The sequence below is a fragment of the Ostrinia furnacalis genome, unplaced genomic scaffold, assembly GCF_004193835.3.
Source record: "Ostrinia furnacalis isolate ACB-3 unplaced genomic scaffold, ASM419383v2 OfSCF2502, whole genome shotgun sequence".
In the NCBI taxonomy this organism is placed as follows: Eukaryota; Metazoa; Arthropoda; class Insecta; order Lepidoptera; family Crambidae; genus Ostrinia; species Ostrinia furnacalis.
The window spans coordinates 24,560-42,800 of NW_021132741.1; the positions used below are offsets into that span (position 1 = coordinate 24,560).

Consider the following 18,241-nt stretch of genomic DNA (forward strand, 5'->3'; position numbering starts at 1 on the left):
ATCGCTGCGAAAATATACGTACTTTTAGCGAACCTATCTATCAATATACTCCTACGTAAGATAATGTTCATAAGTGGATAGGTAGGCGTGTGTCTACATGTTGTTCAAAATTTAAGCAGCTAACAGTGTTACACCAACTTTGTAGTCGCGTTCTTGCACTGGAGATTGAAGGGACTGTAGGACTGAATGATGACGATGACTACGAAGAAAATTCGTACATATACTGCTGCTGCTCACAAGTTCTGATTAATTAGAGCATTGACCATAAAATTGGTTCACACCAATTATGATTAATATTACTAATTGGACAATATATTTCATACTTTAATTTGGAGCGTCCTCATTTTCTGCCCGGAAACAACACACAGCAACCGGGTTCTCCAAGGAAGTGTGGGACGAACCCCCCTCCAAAAATCTCCATCCTTCCAAGATAATCTTTTCCCCGTATACCGTTGCTGAGCAACTCTAATTGGGACGCCCTTACAAAAATACTATAATTAGTTCGGTTTTTGTTGTCTGATCTCGGGCATTACCCGTATTCACAAACGATGCTTGCTTATTTGACGCAGCAACGTTATACGAAGTCGAACGCACAGCTTTGAATAGAGCTCTGTGATTGGTTCATGTGTGTCACTCCGCCACTCAAGTATTGTCTATGAATAGGTTTTTGGGACCCTGGGCGTCTGTGCCTTTGGGAATACGGGTGTTAGATACTGAATATCAGGTGACACCACTCAGCGAACAATGTGTTGTGGTATACGTATAGTATTGTGTGTTATGTACGCGTTATTCTTATTGTGTAGGCTTATAAGGAAGGAACGTGTAAAGGCATTTTTGGGTACGTGTCGAGTATTGATAAGATAGATGATGGACTAGTTCAAACTCCAGCTTTTTACCCACATCAATATTATAAAACATAGTTGAAAATAAACGATAATATGTTAAGTGGATATCAAAGCTAATTAATGAATAAGAGCGGCATTGGTATTGTAATATTAATTTCCATGTTATCGACATGGCAACTGTGTATAGAAACAAATAACCAAAAAGAACAACTGAAACTGAAGAAGCTATTCTGTTGGACAGTCCAGTGCATGACATAGTCAAAGCTCTCACGTGTCCTCTTTAATAGATGGATAGCGATTAATCCTAACTTAACAGTTTTATAGCCATAAAAGTTGGCTCAAGCTTAACTACCTATTTTTTGAAGAAGTGACTCTGGATTCTTCTACAGACACATTTTTGGGGCTCATGAAGCACTTTCAGGATCAGTAACTAGTTTTTTGATATCTTGTATAGTTTAGAAATAATCGAGTGAGATCACTTATCGTTTCCACCCTGTAGATACCAGTGTATGTTTGGAATTGTAATTCCTGGGTCTTTAATACTGATCAAGAAACTCGATGGTCAAGCGTCACTCACGCCGTATTAAAACGCTGCGTTTAAACGCCTCGTCTGCGACCTCCCTTACTGCCAATACATTAAATCAAAAACCTGATATTTGAAAGCTATGAGGCGGATGGACACGCACCGCGCCGGACGCAGGGGCGAATAGACCTATACAACGGCACATCGAGATATCCATACACTGGCTCATCATATGCAGTTGCAATAGACGCTATTTTGCAACAAAACTTTAAAGTCTGATGTGTGTACAGTAATTATGTAGATTTTAGTGAATATTGGGGACGTTCAACCCCTAAACGAAGCCCCCGAAGCTTAATTAAGTCGCGTTTGTTACTATTAAAACGCAATATGCAATTTTGTTTGTGAATTGCATCAAAAACCGACCGTTTAAAATATGTACTTAAAAAAAATTGGAAATTGGAAAATACATAAGGGAGNCTCGCGCTCCTGCGTCTCTCCGCTGAGCGCGAAGCGAGCTAGGAAGGTGTTCACATAAGGTGCGCAATGTTTAGCTTCATGCCTTGTGTTGTCTCACCTTGCGAGTTGAAGGAGCCGGGGTTNTAAAGTTATCATTTGTGTAAATGAAAACATACTTTTTTTGGTAAATGTTGCCATTATGTAAACATTTGAGAGCTGCTTAGCTGATCACGGCTTCAAATCCGTTGAGTAGCGTTTGAGAATACCATTTAAAATTGAAGGATACTTAAATTTAGGAGCCCGTCAGCTGAGTGACAGATTTGAGTAGTGTTTCAGTATTCGGCCGTAAATAATAATAAAAACACAGAATGTGCTTTTTTAAGTTGCCTCAAGACACTGAGAGGTAAATAAGTAGTTAATATAATTCATGATAATTCATGCTAAATCATGTATTTCCTCTGCCATTTTCCGCAGTTTGGCACCTCACGTCACATCATTTTATCGAAGTCAGCCCTATAGCTTCGGCGCAGCACCGATCACTGACGTTTGTCAACAAAATGGTGCTTGACTCTTGAGACAGGCTAAATTACACCATATTGTTAATGACATTGAGCATAATTTTTTTTAAATACCTTCGCGAAGTAAAACTTCTGTACGTAGTACTTATTATTATTCTGTGCCACTACACCAAACGGCCGACGATGATGATGTGTATACCTCTGTCGTCGCCAGGTCGTCGTCCCCCGCGTCGCCGACGTCGGTGTCGTCGTCGGTGATGTCGTCGCGCGCCACGCCGCCGCACCGCGCGCCGCACCCCCACCAGCACCACCGCCCGCTCAATGGTAAGGGAAAACGAACCTTATTACTTGACACGCAAAGATTAAAATCGTTTGAAGAAATGTGAATATAAGCCGTGTGGTGACGGCAGAGTAGAATACATTTGTCACCAACCCCTACTCTTCCTGCGGGTGTCGTAAAAGGCGACTTAGGGACTACACATCAAACAGAGAACGGGCGGCTGCGCTCTCTGAAAAACATCATTTTTTTAAACTGCGATATCCAACCCGTTTGCCAAGCGTGGGGATTATGGCAAAACCCTCCACCATAGTGGAGGAGGCTCATAGTCCAGCAGTGGACTGTATAGGGCTGTTGATGATGATGAGGCGTAGACATTAAAATCTCTCGTCGGTGGTGATGTCGTCGCGCATCGCTCCTTCAACACCAGCACCACCGCCCGCTCAATGGTAAGGAAAAACAAACTTTATTACTTGATGCGTAAAGATTCAAATCGTTTGAAGAAAAGTGCAGTTCTTCAATGGTGCGTGCACAAAACAAACCTTATTACTTGAGGCATAGACATTAGTCTCTCGTCGGTGATATCGTCGCGTATCGCTTCCGCAACACCAGCACCACCGCCCGCTCAATGGTAAGGGAAAACATACCTTATTACTTGAGGCTTAGAGATTAAAATCTCTCGTCGGTGGTGATGTCGTCGCGCATCGCTCCTTCAACACCAGCACCACCGCCCGCTCAATGGTAAGGGAAAACAAACCTTGTCACTTGACACGTAAAGCTTAGTCTGTTGAAGAAATGTGTCGGCTGTTCAATGGTGCGTGCACAAAACAAACCTTATTACTTGATACGTAGAGCTTAATGATACGTGAACGACAACAAATCTTATTACTTGACACGTAAAGCTTAAAATCTGTTCATCGCTTAACCCGGCGTCAATGACGCTGGGTCATATTGACCCAAGGCATTTTCAAACGTTCATAATTTTTTTTTGCGTATATTTTGTGGTTCGAGCGTTCGTATAGCTGGAGATACAACCTCCCTAAGTCCATTTCGTTAGTTAGATCAGTGTGACTCCGCTTGCGTAGCGAGATACACAGGCCTCAAATTAAAACGGGTCATTTTTACCCGGCGTCATCGGTGGCGCAGTGATTTTGTAGCTTACTTTTATTCACTTTTTTGTGTTTAGTGCTAGTTTATGGTGTTCTTTTTTTAAGTTTTAGTTAAGATGTTAAATGACCTAGCAAGAATGTAGCGTTGCTAGAAGAGTCGGATTCCGAGAGTGAAGAATTTCAGGCTGTAATAGCCAGAACTTAGAAATGGCAACGAATGTGAAAAATACGCAAGTGATGTGGATTCAGTTTTCGAATAATCTCGACCTTGCATTAGTACGACGCCGGAAAGTGCGTCATGACAAATTTACATGCCTAGACCATTTGATTACATACTGCACAAGTTGCAGCAGTTCCATGGCTTTGTATGATGAAGCAGAAGACTGATCTCATTGTATCAGCATACAAGAAGTTGATTTTATCTCTTTTTCACTATATAACATTGTTGATTCCTTATAATACTAAAAATCTTTACCAAAAACAAAAAAATATAGACTCATTGTGTTTCTATACATGTTTTTTTCATGTTTTGTTTAAAAAATAATAAAAAAAATATTTATTAATGTATTCGTTTTATTTTTGTTTTATTAGCTCAGTAAATAACCCTATATTTATAGACAGTAATTAAAATTAAGATTACTTGTTCAATTTCCTGAAAAATCATCGATGAAATATGGGTCAATATGACCCGGGGTCATCGTCTTTGCAATTATTTTCACGTCATTGGCGCCGGGTTAATGGTATGTGCACAACAACGTCAACAACAATAAACCTTATTACTTAAGATGCTTTAAAATCTCTTGAAGTAATCTCCTACTCAATGTTACGTGCATGATAAAACAAACCTTTTAACTTGACACGTAAAGATTAAAATCTATTGAAGAAATCTGTCATGATGCATGTGCAGATGACTCATTAAAGCAAACGTGCAAGAGGAATCAAACCTTATACTTGACACGTAATGCTCTTGAAATCTATTGAAGAAATCTGACATTACGATGCACTGATAAATGTACAGAGCACGCATCAAAACATTGGGACTTTATTTGGTAATGAATATTAAATCACCATGGCATTGATTAGCAGCCATTTCCATTCATTTAAACATTATTATATTATCGAGTAATCGTGTATTTACAAATAATTTATATTAAGAATGTAATTGTTAAGTGATAAACACTGTTGTAATCTGTATGAATACTATGCGATAGTAAAATTTTATCGATACAATTTTAATCATATTATCTCTGTGATTCGCGGATGTCCCCTAATCACAAAAGATTCGCAGATCACGCCTTAGTTGTTTAAAGGGTAACAATACATTTTTACTAAAGCCTGGTCCGTAGTGAGCACGTAGAATCCCGTCCAATGACCCCAAGCTACCCATCCCTATCGCTAGCGCGTAATTATGTTGCTGTAGCGACTGTGCAACGGGTGCCGGCAGTGAGTGTGCTCACGGACCAGGCTTTACACAATATGATATCCTACTAACCCTAACTAGAACGAGACCTCCTCTGGTCAAACAGGCACACCAGGTCACAACATTTTAGAGAAAGAGCTTTGGAATGGTAAAGAACTATAGAAAAATCGCCTAGCTGTAACTAGTTGGGAGTGATAACAACGCATTTTTTTTACAAACGTGCGCTTTTTGCAACTTCATAAGACAGTATTTAACAGCCAGGGCGCCCGCGGAAGACCAGCTTCAAGATAAATGCTGAGCCTATTGACGCAATGGCTTCGTAATTGTTTCTTGTTTTAATTAATTTTTTATTCCCGTTGTGTCGCTGTTTTGTTGTTGTTTAATATGTATTTTATTTTATTAGGGATAACAAACAATGTGCATATTTACCGTGTCAATAAAGTTTATCTATCTTTTTTAATTTGATACATTGTCCAAATATCTAACAGGAGACATGAGCTTATCAGAGGCGGTGTCCAACATATCCAGTCCCGACTACCAGGACCAGGACGATATGTTCGAGGCCGGACGCGAGTGTCCGCGCATGGAGCTCTCGGACGCGTCCGACTCGGACTCCACCATCCTGGTGTCCGAGCCCTGCCACAAGCGCGCCAAGCCCGCGCGTACGGACCGAAGTGGCAGCGACCTCACGCTCAACGGAGACCACAACGACTACAGGATAGTCATACAGGTTGTAAGTCTACACTTAGGCTGGGTTGCACCACCTTACTTTGACAAACGTCAAAAACCTGTCACACTCCATACAAAAAACACCGGTTATCGTTATAGTGTCGCTGAAAGTTAGGTGGTGCAACTCAGCCTTATTGATTGCTATTTTTTTTTCTTTTATGGCGTTCACGGCTTTTGGTTGTGTATTGCTTTGTTTTTTTTTATTCAGAGCTGGGAAATGACATTTGAGTCGGCTAAAATACTTTTTTATCATATCTTCGACGACAATTTCTTTTTAAATTGATGGTCACTAAATTGTCATTTAAGCTGATCTTACTAAATAAGTGTTGCCATGTCATGAGTGATTTATTATTTATCTTCTTGAACGTCTTGACGTTTTGTTTGAGTTCAGTGTCGCCTACGGTTCAAACGTGTATTTACTGTCATAAAAACTGTAATTAATGAAACTAATAAGGTGGCCATACGCATTGCACGGAGATCGTAAACTTTTTTTTTATTTTGCACTATTTTTATCGACACGACTGCCTGCATACGTAAATAAGTTTCGGATACCTATGCTGAACACCACAGTCAATTAGTTTGCAAATGTAGTTAGTTTTTGTTTACAGTTAATTAAATCTAATTCATACTTGTCGTTATACAGGTAAAGGGACCGGACAAACAAAACGCGAACATAAACGAGAATGTAAATAATAATAACAATAATACGAACTACGCGCAAAATGGAAAAGAAAATGGGCATAATTCGCCTGAAAATCAAGGCTACCAGGTGTGTATTGACATCTTTGTTAAAAAAAGTAATTTTAATAATAAAAAACGAGGCAATAAAGGGTTATATGTAGTTGACGTTATCGTATTATACGTGTGACGATGGCATATAATATTGTCACAAAAATGTGTACATGTATGTAATGTGTATAAATCTATTTATTTACGAACTTACTCAATCCATCATCGTATTGTCATATTCTGTTGAAATTCTATTAAAATCACGAAATTCGTGGGCCTATTTCGCGTCGTGAACTAAAAGTAAACAGGCGAGAGCGACAGATGATTAAAATTACGGCAGTTCAAATAAAAGATAGAACTAATGGCCAATATCGTACTGTTGGGCCTGTCATTTAGGGGATTCATGCATCCTCTGCTTTTGTTTTCCTATAGTAGTCTTTCTTTTGTTTTCATCCCCCATCTGTTTCACAGGAGCTAGGCAGCGGCTCGGACGGCGGCTCGGACGAAGGCTCGGACGGCGACTCGCTGCACTCGTTCCACTACAGCCCCAAGGCGGTGGACATACCTTCGGCCGAGCGCCTCGCCAAGCGGCTCTACCACCTCGACGGGTTCAAGAAGTCCGACGTGTCGAGGCATTTGAGTAAAAAGTAAGTAGCTATTGCTTAATCTTGTAAAGGGTTTTGTATATTCTCGTTACTTCTTGTGTTCTATGTCGACTTAAATAATTGAGTGGCCTGCAAATTAAAAGACGAAAAAAGGTTTTAAAGAGTTATGACCAACTTAGACACGAACTAAATCATGTTAGTCACAAATCATTCTGCGAACACATCTTTGAAAATGTAACGGTAACAAGAAATCTTGAGAGAGAAAAATCCCATAAATGTCAGTGAAATAAAAACATGGCGTAGTTATCTGACATTCCAGTCCGGCTGGCTTTTCAAAAGCCGGGCCCTCGCGAAATGATCCACATGTGTTCACTGATGTGCACGATTCAATATATTATATGCGGCGTACGATTAAAGAGCGGTAGATCGGTCATTTAACATCAAAAGTCACATAAATAGAGCTCGTTATCGGACATATTTTGGTCATTCTGACATTAAATTGACAATAGAAGTTATATCCTGAATTCCACTGACCTTTAACTTCTCTCCAGCAACGAGTTTAGCCGAGCAGTAGCCGAGGAATACGTGAAACACTTCGAGTTCAGCGGTGCGACCCTAGACGCGGCTCTGCGGGCCTTCCTCGCTCGCTTCGCGCTCAGCGGAGAGACGCAGGAGCGCGAGCGAGTGTTAGTCCACTTCTCCAGGCGATACCTCGAGTGCAACCCCGGCTCCTTCAACTCGCAAGGTGAGGCAACACAAGGCATGAAGCCACACATGTACACATCTTATGTGAACACCTTCCTCGCTCGCTTCGCGCTCAGCGGAGACGCAGGAGCGCGAGCGAGTGCTCGTCCACTTCTCACGGAGATACCTCGAGTGCAACCCCGGCTCCTTCAACTCGCAAGGTGAGACAACACAAGGCATGAAGATAAACATATTCTGACTAAAATGTCAACCCTGTAAAACACCTTTTTTAACACATTCCACTCTTAGGTCAACCCTCGCGAAGCTGGAGGATGACTACTGAAGCTTATTAAAGGCGTCTGAAACTTTGGACTCTAAATTGTTATTTATCCCCTCCTTATCATATAGTTGGATCCCCATCTCATTGGAAAGGCACCAAGTTTAGGCTAATTTGCCCTTGCGATATTAAAAGATTACGACCAAAGTTTCAAAGGTCAAACTTACGACTGTCAGTGCCCCGATTGCGTTAAATATTTTCAACTACAACGCGACTAGACGACGAACGAAACAATTGGAAAGTGATTAAATCCGTTGTTTCGTCTTTGTTTGCTTTGAAGTAGCGCCAATGTATTGCGCAATCGGGGCACTGATCAATAAAATCTGGAGTTCGGTGGCCGCTAATAATAAAACAACGTTACCTAACCAGCCCATGCTTACATCAGCGTCCCATCTCCCCCAGACGCGGTCCACACGTTAACGTGCGCCATAATGCTGCTCAACACGGACCTGCACGGCGGCGGCGCGGGCGCCTTCCGCCGCATGTCGTGCGCCGAGTTCGTGGACAACCTGGCCGAGCTCAACGACGGCGAGAACTTCCCGCGGGACACGCTCAAGCAGCTCTACCACGCCATACGCGCGCAGCCGCTGCAGTGGGCGCTGTGAGTACACCCGTCGTTTGAATCCTACTAAAGCCTGGTCCGTGAGCACGTAGAATCCCGTCCAATGACCCCAAGCTACCCATCCTTATCGCTCGCGCGTAATTATATTGCTGTCGCGACTGTGCGACGCGCGCCCGCAGTGAGTTTGTGAGCGCGACAGCAACATAATTACGTGCGAGCGACAAGGATGTGCAGCTTGGGGTCATTGGACGGGATTCTACGTGCTCACGGACCTGGCTTTAATATTATAAATGCGAAAATGTATATGGATGTCTGGATGTTAACATGTTTGTTACTCTTTCACTCAAAAACTACTGAAAAGATTTTGTTGAAACTTTACAGTATTATTGTTTATAACACTGATTAACATATAGGCTATTTAAAAATTATAACGATATGTGACAAATAAATTTCAATAAATAAATAAGACGTGTCTAAAAAGCGCCATCTATCGTCATTGGTTAAAATCTACAGCGCTGGACAAATTACTGTTTTTGACGTTCGTAAATATTCAACCGGGAAGCCGTGAAACGCCATCTATCAACATGATGTCTAACAACAGATTTTAAAGGGTAAAACAACGAGGTCCACGCGAACGAAGTCACGGACGTCCGCTAGTAAAGAAATAAAAACAAACTGCGAGTGTTGTGTCGCGTTCGAGCAACTGAAACTGCGACTCCTCCCACCGCACTCCTCGCGAGTGACGTGTCGCGCCGCTCGATGACTACTTAAACTAGCCGCATGATTTTGAAAGCAATTTAGTACTGCTTCGTAAGGCTCGCGATCGTTTACTAGAGGCTGGTTTATTTATAAACTGAAAAATTATAGTTTTGCAAGGGTGAATTAAAATACCTCATGAAAAAAGTATCCTCAGATCCAGGCAAGCTCGACTCAATTAAAGATTATCCTATCCCTACTTTTTGCAAGAGAACGGCCCTTTCTAATTTACCAGAGTTATTAAAGTACTTCACACTGACCTGACAAGTTAGGAAGGCCAGATCTTCGCATTTTTCTCCCTTAGCCACCTCTTACGATATCCACCGAAAAAGGAAATAGTCCAATTCTAACATCCCAGATCTGACGATTCAGACGGTCTTGTGAAGGTTGCGGAAAGAACCTGGATGCGGGCAGCGCAGGACCGGTCGTTATGGAAAGCCTTGGGGAGGCCTTTGTCCAGCAGTGGACGTTATTTGGCTGAAACGAACGAACTTTGTCAGAGCCACAGGTTGCTTTTATCTCAATTGTTTTAAAAAAAGAAAGATAAACTTACCAACTTATTCCTCACAGAGACACGGACACAGCAACGGCAGCCGCAGGCGAGAGCCGCAGCGCTCCCGTGGGCAGCAACCCGTTCCTGGACGTGCCCGACCAGTCGCGCGCCGTCGAGTACAAGAAGGGATACGTCATGCGCAAGTGCTGCGTCGACGCCAACGGGAAGAAAAGTAAGTGACACGCTCAATAGACTAAGATGCTATCAGGCCTCAGCCTCGAATTTAGCGGGCAGCGGCGCGGGAGCAGGGCGGCCAACGCAGACCCGTTCACCAAACAAGCGGACAGCTCGCGCGGCACTTTAGCGGCGTACGGCGGCTTTTAAGTGTTGTGTTCGGGGTTGTGTTGTCGAGATATTTGTTTTTATTCGCGAACGAAATGTCTGAACAACGGCGACAATTTTATTTCGATTCAAATTTATTCTTAACGCTTGATTTATTGTGGACAAAAGAAGAAGTGAGCGCCGCTAGACTGGAGTGCGCCGCCCGCTCGTTGCCCGCTCCCGCGCCGCTGCTGCGCCGCTGTTTTCGAGAACCGGTCTATTTAATTTTACGCATAAGATCCTGCCGCTCCCGCGTCGCCACCGCCGCCGCCCCGCTGCCCGCGAAATTCGAGGCTGAGGCCTCACGCGGAAATAGTCTAGGGTAGGCAAAAAGAGTGAGTAGCATGGCGCGACACGCCCGATAGACTAGGACTCTATCACACGCGAATAGGGCAGTAGACCAGTCGCACGCCGTCGAGTACAAGAAGGGATACGTCATGCGCAAGTGCTGCGTCGACGCCAACGGGAAGAAGAGTGAGTCATAAGAGTCATTTAATTTTGAAAAGAAAGCTTTTATAAAGCGCTTTATCACACACGATAGTATCGTCCAATATTAGGATGCGAAAGTTGTCACGGAACACATGCCCGGCCATTCGCGTACCGTCAAGTACAAAAAGGGATACGTCATTCGCAAGTGCTGCGTCGACGCTAACGACAAAAAGAGTGAGTGCGTGGCCCGCTCAATAGACTTTAAGACGCTATCACGCGGAAATAGTCTAGGGTAGGCAGAAAGAGTGAGTAGCATGGCGCGACACGCCCGATAGACTAGGACTCTATCACCCGTTCCTGGACGTGCCCGACCAGTCGCCCGCCGTCGAGTACAAGAAGGGATACGTCATGCGCAAGTGCTGCGTCGACGCTAACGGGAAGAAAAGTAAGTGACACGCTCAATAGACTAAGACGCTATCACGCGGAAATGGCGCGACACGCCCGATAGACTTATGACTCTATCACGCGGGAGTAAGGCAGTAGACCAGTCGCGCGCCGTCGAGTAAAAGAAGGGATACGTCATGCGCAAATGCTGCGTCGACGCCAACGGGAAGAAGAGTGAGTGCGCACATTAAGACGGAAGAGTAGGGTAGGCAAAAAAGTGAGCAGCATGCTGCGATATACCCGAGAGAACAGTGCTCGTTTTCACCATCAATTTTAAGTGACCGCTATGGTAACACATAACAGCAATTTTGTTTTCAAAGGGGTCACTTAAAAAAACAGGGATTGATGGTGAAAACGGGCATAGGACTCACCCGTTCCTGGACGTGCCCGACCAGTCGCGCGCCGTCGAGTACAAGAAGGGATACGTCATGCGCAAGTGCTGCGTCGACGCCAACGGGAAGAAGAGTGAGTCATAAACGTCTTTTATTTTATTTATTAGGTACACCAACAAAATCACATACAGTAAACAGTACATTTGTAACATGTTTAACACGTGTTGACATGTATTTTTGGCAAATAGGCTTTTACCACACGCCCGATATAGATTAGGGCCCTATGACGTGAGTGTTGACATACGACAACCTTCAGAGACTATTCGATACTCAATCGTTTATTCACTAGCTAGGACAGTCTTTCCCAAAGTGGGCGATAACGCCCTCTTGTGGGCGCTGCAGGTTTAAAGGGGGGCGGTAAGAGACCCAGAAAATAAATCGGGACGTTGTGTAGAGGCTTGGGAAGCGTCATCTACAAGGAGGACTCTTAGACATCGACTGAGCTCGACTCTTGACTACAAAAATGGGGGGCGCTAAAAAATAATTTACGCCCGCGCAGCGTGGTTGCAACGCAACGTTATTTTCTGACAAGTAACGCAACCCCTCAGAGCTCGGCGTTAGCGTTGCGGCGAAGTTTCGCAGGCGGCCTCCGCCTTAAACTTAGCTCAATCACAACAGATCTATGACTAAGATTAAGAGTAGGCGCACACCGTTGATTTTTAGTTGGCCGATAGTTGTGCCCGATTTTAATTTGTATGAAGAATCGGCCAAATCGAATCGGCGTAGTGTGCGCACTCCCATACTGATCAACTGCTCGACTAAACTATCGGCCGACGAAAAATCAACGGTGTGCGCCTACTCTAAATCGAAATTTTTAATATGGACCTAAGGTATTTTTCACCGGAGAGATAGTAAGTTGTTAGGGCTACAGACTTAATTGTAATATAAATTGTCTTTTCAGCACCATTCGGGCGACGCGGCTGGAAGATGTTCTACTGTACACTCCGGGACCTCGTGTTGTACTTGCACAAAGACGAGCACGGCTTCCGGCGCAGCCAGATGTCCGACAACCTACACAACGCCATTAGGTAAATGTCACTTTGACAGGTTTGACTATTGAAACAATTTTAATCGTAGGACACGACACGCTGTATGGCTATGCTCACGTGACATTGGCAAACGTGGAAACACAATAGCCATAGAAGACACGCTGCTGGAACAAATTTTTAATTTAATTAAATATCCCACTTAACACCAGGACAGGTGCGATTGTGGTCAAATACCTGCCCTGTTATACATAAAAAAAGCTACAAGGATTAAGACTCAAGATTCAAAGTAAGCTTGAATCTGTTCTTGAGTGCTGATACGGGCCTATAAATACTATTCAGAAAAATAGATGCTGTCATTTATACTATTGTTGTTTCATAACATGGTATTGAACACTATATTTCTCTTTATTTTGTAGGATACATCACGCGCTAGCAACGAAAGCGACAGACTACACAAAAAAGCAACACGTCTTCAGATTGCAAACTGCGGACCAGGCGGAATACTTGTTTCAAACGAGGTAAGTTCAGTTACAGGGTGACGAATTTTTCTATAATATCGCGTGCATTACTTTACTCGGGATATAACACCATTTAAGTCAAGTACATATTTCCTAATACAGTTATTATGAGTGTACAAGTCCCAAAAAGCCCACAGATAGTAACTTGAATAAAACCAAGATTCCAGTGGCAAGTCTCATTATTCCGAACCAAATTTGAGTATATGTAGGGGCCGTCTAAAATTTACATACCGCGATTCAACCTACAGACAGCGCCATCTATCGGTATCGCAATACACTACATATTATATGAAGCTTAACTTTGAACAATGAGCGTTTCTTATAATCGGTCACTAAGTTACTTGAGCTGCTTTTCAGCACTGGCTCACATTATTGTCTTCGGGACACATCTTTAAATCATAATGATTTGGAAATAGAACGGACGAAAACAAAGCTTTTTATTTGTGCAGCATTTTTAGTACTGGAGATGATGTGAGGATGAGGACAACCCACCACCACCCATGGCCATACCAACCTCGCGGTTATACTGGCCGAATCGCCTGAGGTGTGCGCGGAATGAGGGCTATCCTTTTTATACTTAACAGTTGGCACCCCTGGCGATTGACAGGACCTTACTCTACAGTGGCGCCATCTTGATGAGTGCAAATGCGATAGTCCTCCTACCACTTTAGCGCTCACCAGTTGGTGCCACTGTCTTCGCTACTAGCAAGTGACAGGACCTTACTCTACAGTGGCGCTAACTGGTGAGCGCTAAGACGATAGCCCTCATTGCGGCTGCCTAGGGCAGGTTGCACGTGGCCGTTTGATTGGCCGTGATCGTCTAGTGGTTAGAACCCTACGTTGTGTGAGGAGTAGATGATGGATTCCATCCATGTTTGTTGCAGCGATTCGAAAGAGCTGTGTTCGTGGGTGGAGACGATAAACTTTGTGTGCGCGGCCTACTCCGCGCCGCCGCTGGCCGGCGCCGTCGGCTCCCAGCGCAAGTTCCAGCGCCCGCTGCTGCCCTGCACGCACACCAAGCTCACTATGGTACGAATAGCTACATTTCTACTGCAAAATAAATAAATAAATAAATCTTTGGACAATTTCACACAGCGCCAGCTAGCCCCAAAGTAAGCAACTTAATGCTTGTGTTATGGGTGCTAGCTTGACGGATACACTAGTTATATACTTTTTTTTTTAATACATACATATTATACATAGTAACACCCAGACCCGTCACAAATTAAAATTCATCATTTCAATTTCTGCCCGGCCGGGAATCGAACCGGGGACCTCTCGGCATAGTAGTCCGTTCTGAACCACTACACCAAACGGCCGACATAAATGGTGCTAATGTCTTGGTAATAAGGTCCACGATGATTTCATCTTGCTAACACGTCAACCAATGGCGTAATTGGCTCCCAGCGCAAGTTCCAGCGCCCGCTGCTGCCCTGCACGCACACCAAGCTCACTATGGTACGAATATTTATATTATTACCTGCAATAAACAACTTTTTTAACGGGACTATTCCCACCTCTCGTTCCCACCACTGCAACTCCTGTGTAGCCAGGATCTACAGCTTGACCGCCACAAAAACCCAACCAATGAAGGTAAGTTTGTCTCGGGGGAAAGTTAAACTGTCATTGGACCCGCAACGAAATTAATCAGTAGAACATAGGAAGAGTTCGAAATTAAGGTTCCACTTCCCTCCATTGCAAAGCGGATGACAGGTGACAAACAAAGGTTTAAAACCTTTAAGAAAAGAATAAACAACTGCATAATAAACATAGAGGTCATGTCATGATAAAAACAGAGCGAGTGCTTATTTGATAGTAATGTGATGGCCGTTTTTGTTAATCCCGTCTTAAGCATTCTTTCCCATACACGTTTCTGTTTTTGTCTTGACCGCACGGAATGATCAAAGTCAATCAAAGCTGTATTTTCATTGTGAAGCGACACGGCCATAATCTGCAGTAACACTACGCTACTCCAGTGACTTTAAATTTTAGACTTACCGCTTCAGAGCTCACCAGTTGGTGCCACTGTTTTGGTGAGTGCAAATACGACAGCACTCGTTAAATCGTCATAATGAGGGCTATCGTTTTTATACTTAACAGTTGGCACCCCTGACGATTGACAGGACCTTACTCTACAGTGGCGCCATCTTGATGAGTGCAAATGCGATAGTCCTCCTACCACTTTAGCGCTCACAAGGTGGCGCCACTGACTTCGCTAATAGCAAGTGACAGGACCTTACTCTACAGTGGCGCTAACTGGTGAGCGCTAAAACGATAGCCCTCATTATCCCACAATTCCATCTGCAGTTTGCTCCATAACACGACTTGGCTAATCCCTCGGTCGCCCAACGTCAAAACTAGACCTTATAACGTCGTCTAAAAGTATCTATTCCTTCCACCCACAGCGGGAGCAAGTGGCGTCGCACGAAGAACGCGCGGCTCGACTGGAGGAGGAGCTGGCGGCGTTGCGACACGCGCGAGACAACGCGCCGCACGCGCGCGACAAGGACCACTATCTGGTCTACGAGGTCAGTTCATCAACAGCCCTTTACAGTCCACTGCTGGACTATGAGCCTCCTCCACTATAGTAGAGGGTTATGCCATAATCCCCACGCTTGGCAGGCGGGTTGGAGATCGCAGTTTAAAAGATTTATGTTTGTCAGAGAGCGCTGCTGCCCGTTCTCTGTTTGATGTGTAATCCCTAAGTCGCCTCTTACGACCTCTTAGGTCAGTTATTACACAAGATTTCTCAATAAGTGCTAGGGCAGGGTTTCCCATTTTTTTTTTGCCAAGGAACCCTAATTGATTATACTTTTCCTAGCGGAACCCCCGTACTACTCCGCCCGCACGCCCTGCCCCTCCCTTGTTCGTAAACAAGTCGGTGCGAGCGAACAACGTCGGTCACGAAGCGTGGGATAATATTTTTTACGGAACCCTTGCGGCCTTTCCACGGAACCCCAGGGTCCCGCGGACCACCATTCGGGAACCGCTGTGCTAGAGAACCGTTAGGTCTCATGCGCACTTTCGACGACGCATTGACACGCGTTTGATGCAATAGCTAGCGGTCACAACGGAAGAAAATCACAAGAAAAAAATTAAAGAAGATCGCAAATGCTATCTTAATCATGTACAAGTTTCAAGTTTAGCAGCATATCTAACGCAAAGTCTGAAAACGTACATAACAATGTGAATATATTTTAATATCACTTCGTATTCAAAATTCACATATTCACGCGTCTTTTCGGAACTATTTTTTACCTCTCATTCTCGCCACTGCAACTTCTGTATCCAGAATGTGTAAAGCCTGGTCCGTGAGCACGTAGAATTTTGTCCAATGACCCCAAGCTACCCGTCCTTATCGCTCGCGCGTAATTATATTGCTGTCGCGACTATGCGACGGGCGCCCGCAGTGAGTGTGTGAGCGCGACAGCAACATAATTACGCGCGAGCGATAAGGATAGGTAGCTTGGGGTCATTGGACAAAATTCTACGTGCTCACGGACCAGAGCCCCGATTACGGTAACTTTTAACGTTTCCAATCCAGACGCGCTTCATCGATTCTGCGATACAATTGGTCAAAACAGCTGACGTACGCTGTTGGACGACCAATCGTATCGCAGAATCGAGAAGCGTGTCTGGATTGGAGACGTTAAAAATTACCGTAATCGGGGCTCTGGCTTTAGTTTGGTCGTTAACGAAATGCAGCCATCTAGTGCTCGACGCAAAACTGACATAACAACCTTTGTCAACAGATAAAAAGGTACCGCACGTACGCGTACGTGATGCGAGCGCGCGCGACAGGCGCCGGCGCCGACGACGCCGCGCCCGCGCTGCCCGACCGTCCGCACGCCGCGCCCGCGCCCGCGCCCGCGCCGCCCTGACGCGCCATGGCGGTATTCGCCGCCTGCGTGCTGTGACCCCGGCCCGGCAACCGGCACCGGACTCTGTGCTCGCCTTTCGAAAGCGGACTCTTCTGCGTCACCATACAAGGCTCGGATCTGTGATCGGACACTGTGGTCGTTTTTGAAAGTGGACTCTTTTGCGTCACCCGGACCTATGATCGCGCGGTGTGCTCGCCTTTTAAAAGTGGACTCTTCTGCGTCACCATACAACGCGGCCCGGACTTGTGATATCGCGGTGTGCTCGCCTTTAAAAAGCGGACTCTTCTGCGTCACCATACACGGTTCCGATCTGTGATCGCGCGGTGTGCTCACCTTTTAAAAGCGGCCGCGCCCGCGCCGCCCTGACGCGCCATGGCGGTGTTCGCCGCCTGCGTGCTGTGACCCCGGCCCGCCCGCGCGGACAACCGGCACCGGACACTGTGCTCGACTTTTGAGAGCGGACTCTTCTGCGTCACCATACACGACTCGGACCTGTGATCGGACACTGTGGTCGTTTTTGAAAGCGGACTCTTTTGTGTCACCATACAACGCGGCCCGGACATGTGGTATCGCGGTGTGCTCGCCTTTTGAAAGCGGACTCTTCTGCGTCACCATACAACGCGGCCCGGACTTGTGATATTGTGATATCGCGGTGTGCTCGCCTTTAAAAAGCGGACTCTTCTGCGTCACCATACACGGTTCCGATCTGTGATCGCGCGGTATGCTCACCTTTTAAAAGCGGCCGCGCCCGCGCCCGCGCCGCCCTGACGCGCCATGGCGGTGTTCGCCGCCTGCGTGCTGTGACCCCGGCCCGCCCGCGCGGACAACCGGCACCAGACACTGTGCTCGCCTTTCGAAAGCGGACTCTTCTGCGTCACCATACACGGCTCGGACCTGTGATCGGACACTGTGCTCGCCTTTTGAAAGCGGACTCTTCTGCGTCACCATACAACGTGGCCCGGACTTGTGATATCGCGGTGTGCTTGGGTTCGGACCTGTGATCTGACACTGTGGTCGACTTTTGAAAGTGGACTCTTCTGCGTCACCATACACGGTTCGGATCTGTGATCGCGCGGTGTGCTCGTCTTTTGAAAGCGGACTCTTCTACGTCACCATACAAGGTCCGGACCTGTGATCGCGCGGTGTGCTCGCCTTATGAAAGCG

General features: G+C 45.3%; 1 protein-coding gene across 5 annotated transcripts; it reads left to right on the forward strand.

The window, feature by feature from the left end:
* The first annotated feature begins 2,560 nt into the window (after positions 1-2,560).
* Efa6 (Exchange factor for Arf 6) lies at positions 2,561-17,655 on the forward strand. Of its 5 annotated transcripts, none has more exons than XM_028308782.1 (12): positions 2,561-2,666; positions 5,637-5,881; positions 6,521-6,646; positions 7,078-7,253; positions 7,763-7,956; positions 8,635-8,833; positions 10,121-10,275; positions 12,591-12,717; positions 13,095-13,196; positions 14,081-14,225; positions 15,602-15,724; positions 16,949-17,655. In XM_028308782.1, exons 1-12 carry the CDS (start codon positions 2,600-2,602, stop codon positions 17,075-17,077), a joined length of 1,788 nt encoding a protein of 595 aa, XP_028164583.1. In that variant the 5' UTR covers positions 2,561-2,599; the 3' UTR covers positions 17,078-17,655. The 5 variants fall into 5 exon arrangements, with proteins under 5 accessions (XP_028164583.1, XP_028164584.1, XP_028164586.1 ...); XM_028308783.1 differs by having other exon boundaries at positions 5,637-5,878; XM_028308784.1 differs by lacking the exon at positions 2,561-2,666 and adding an exon at positions 3,275-3,360.
* The last annotated feature ends 586 nt before the right edge of the window (positions 17,656-18,241 follow it).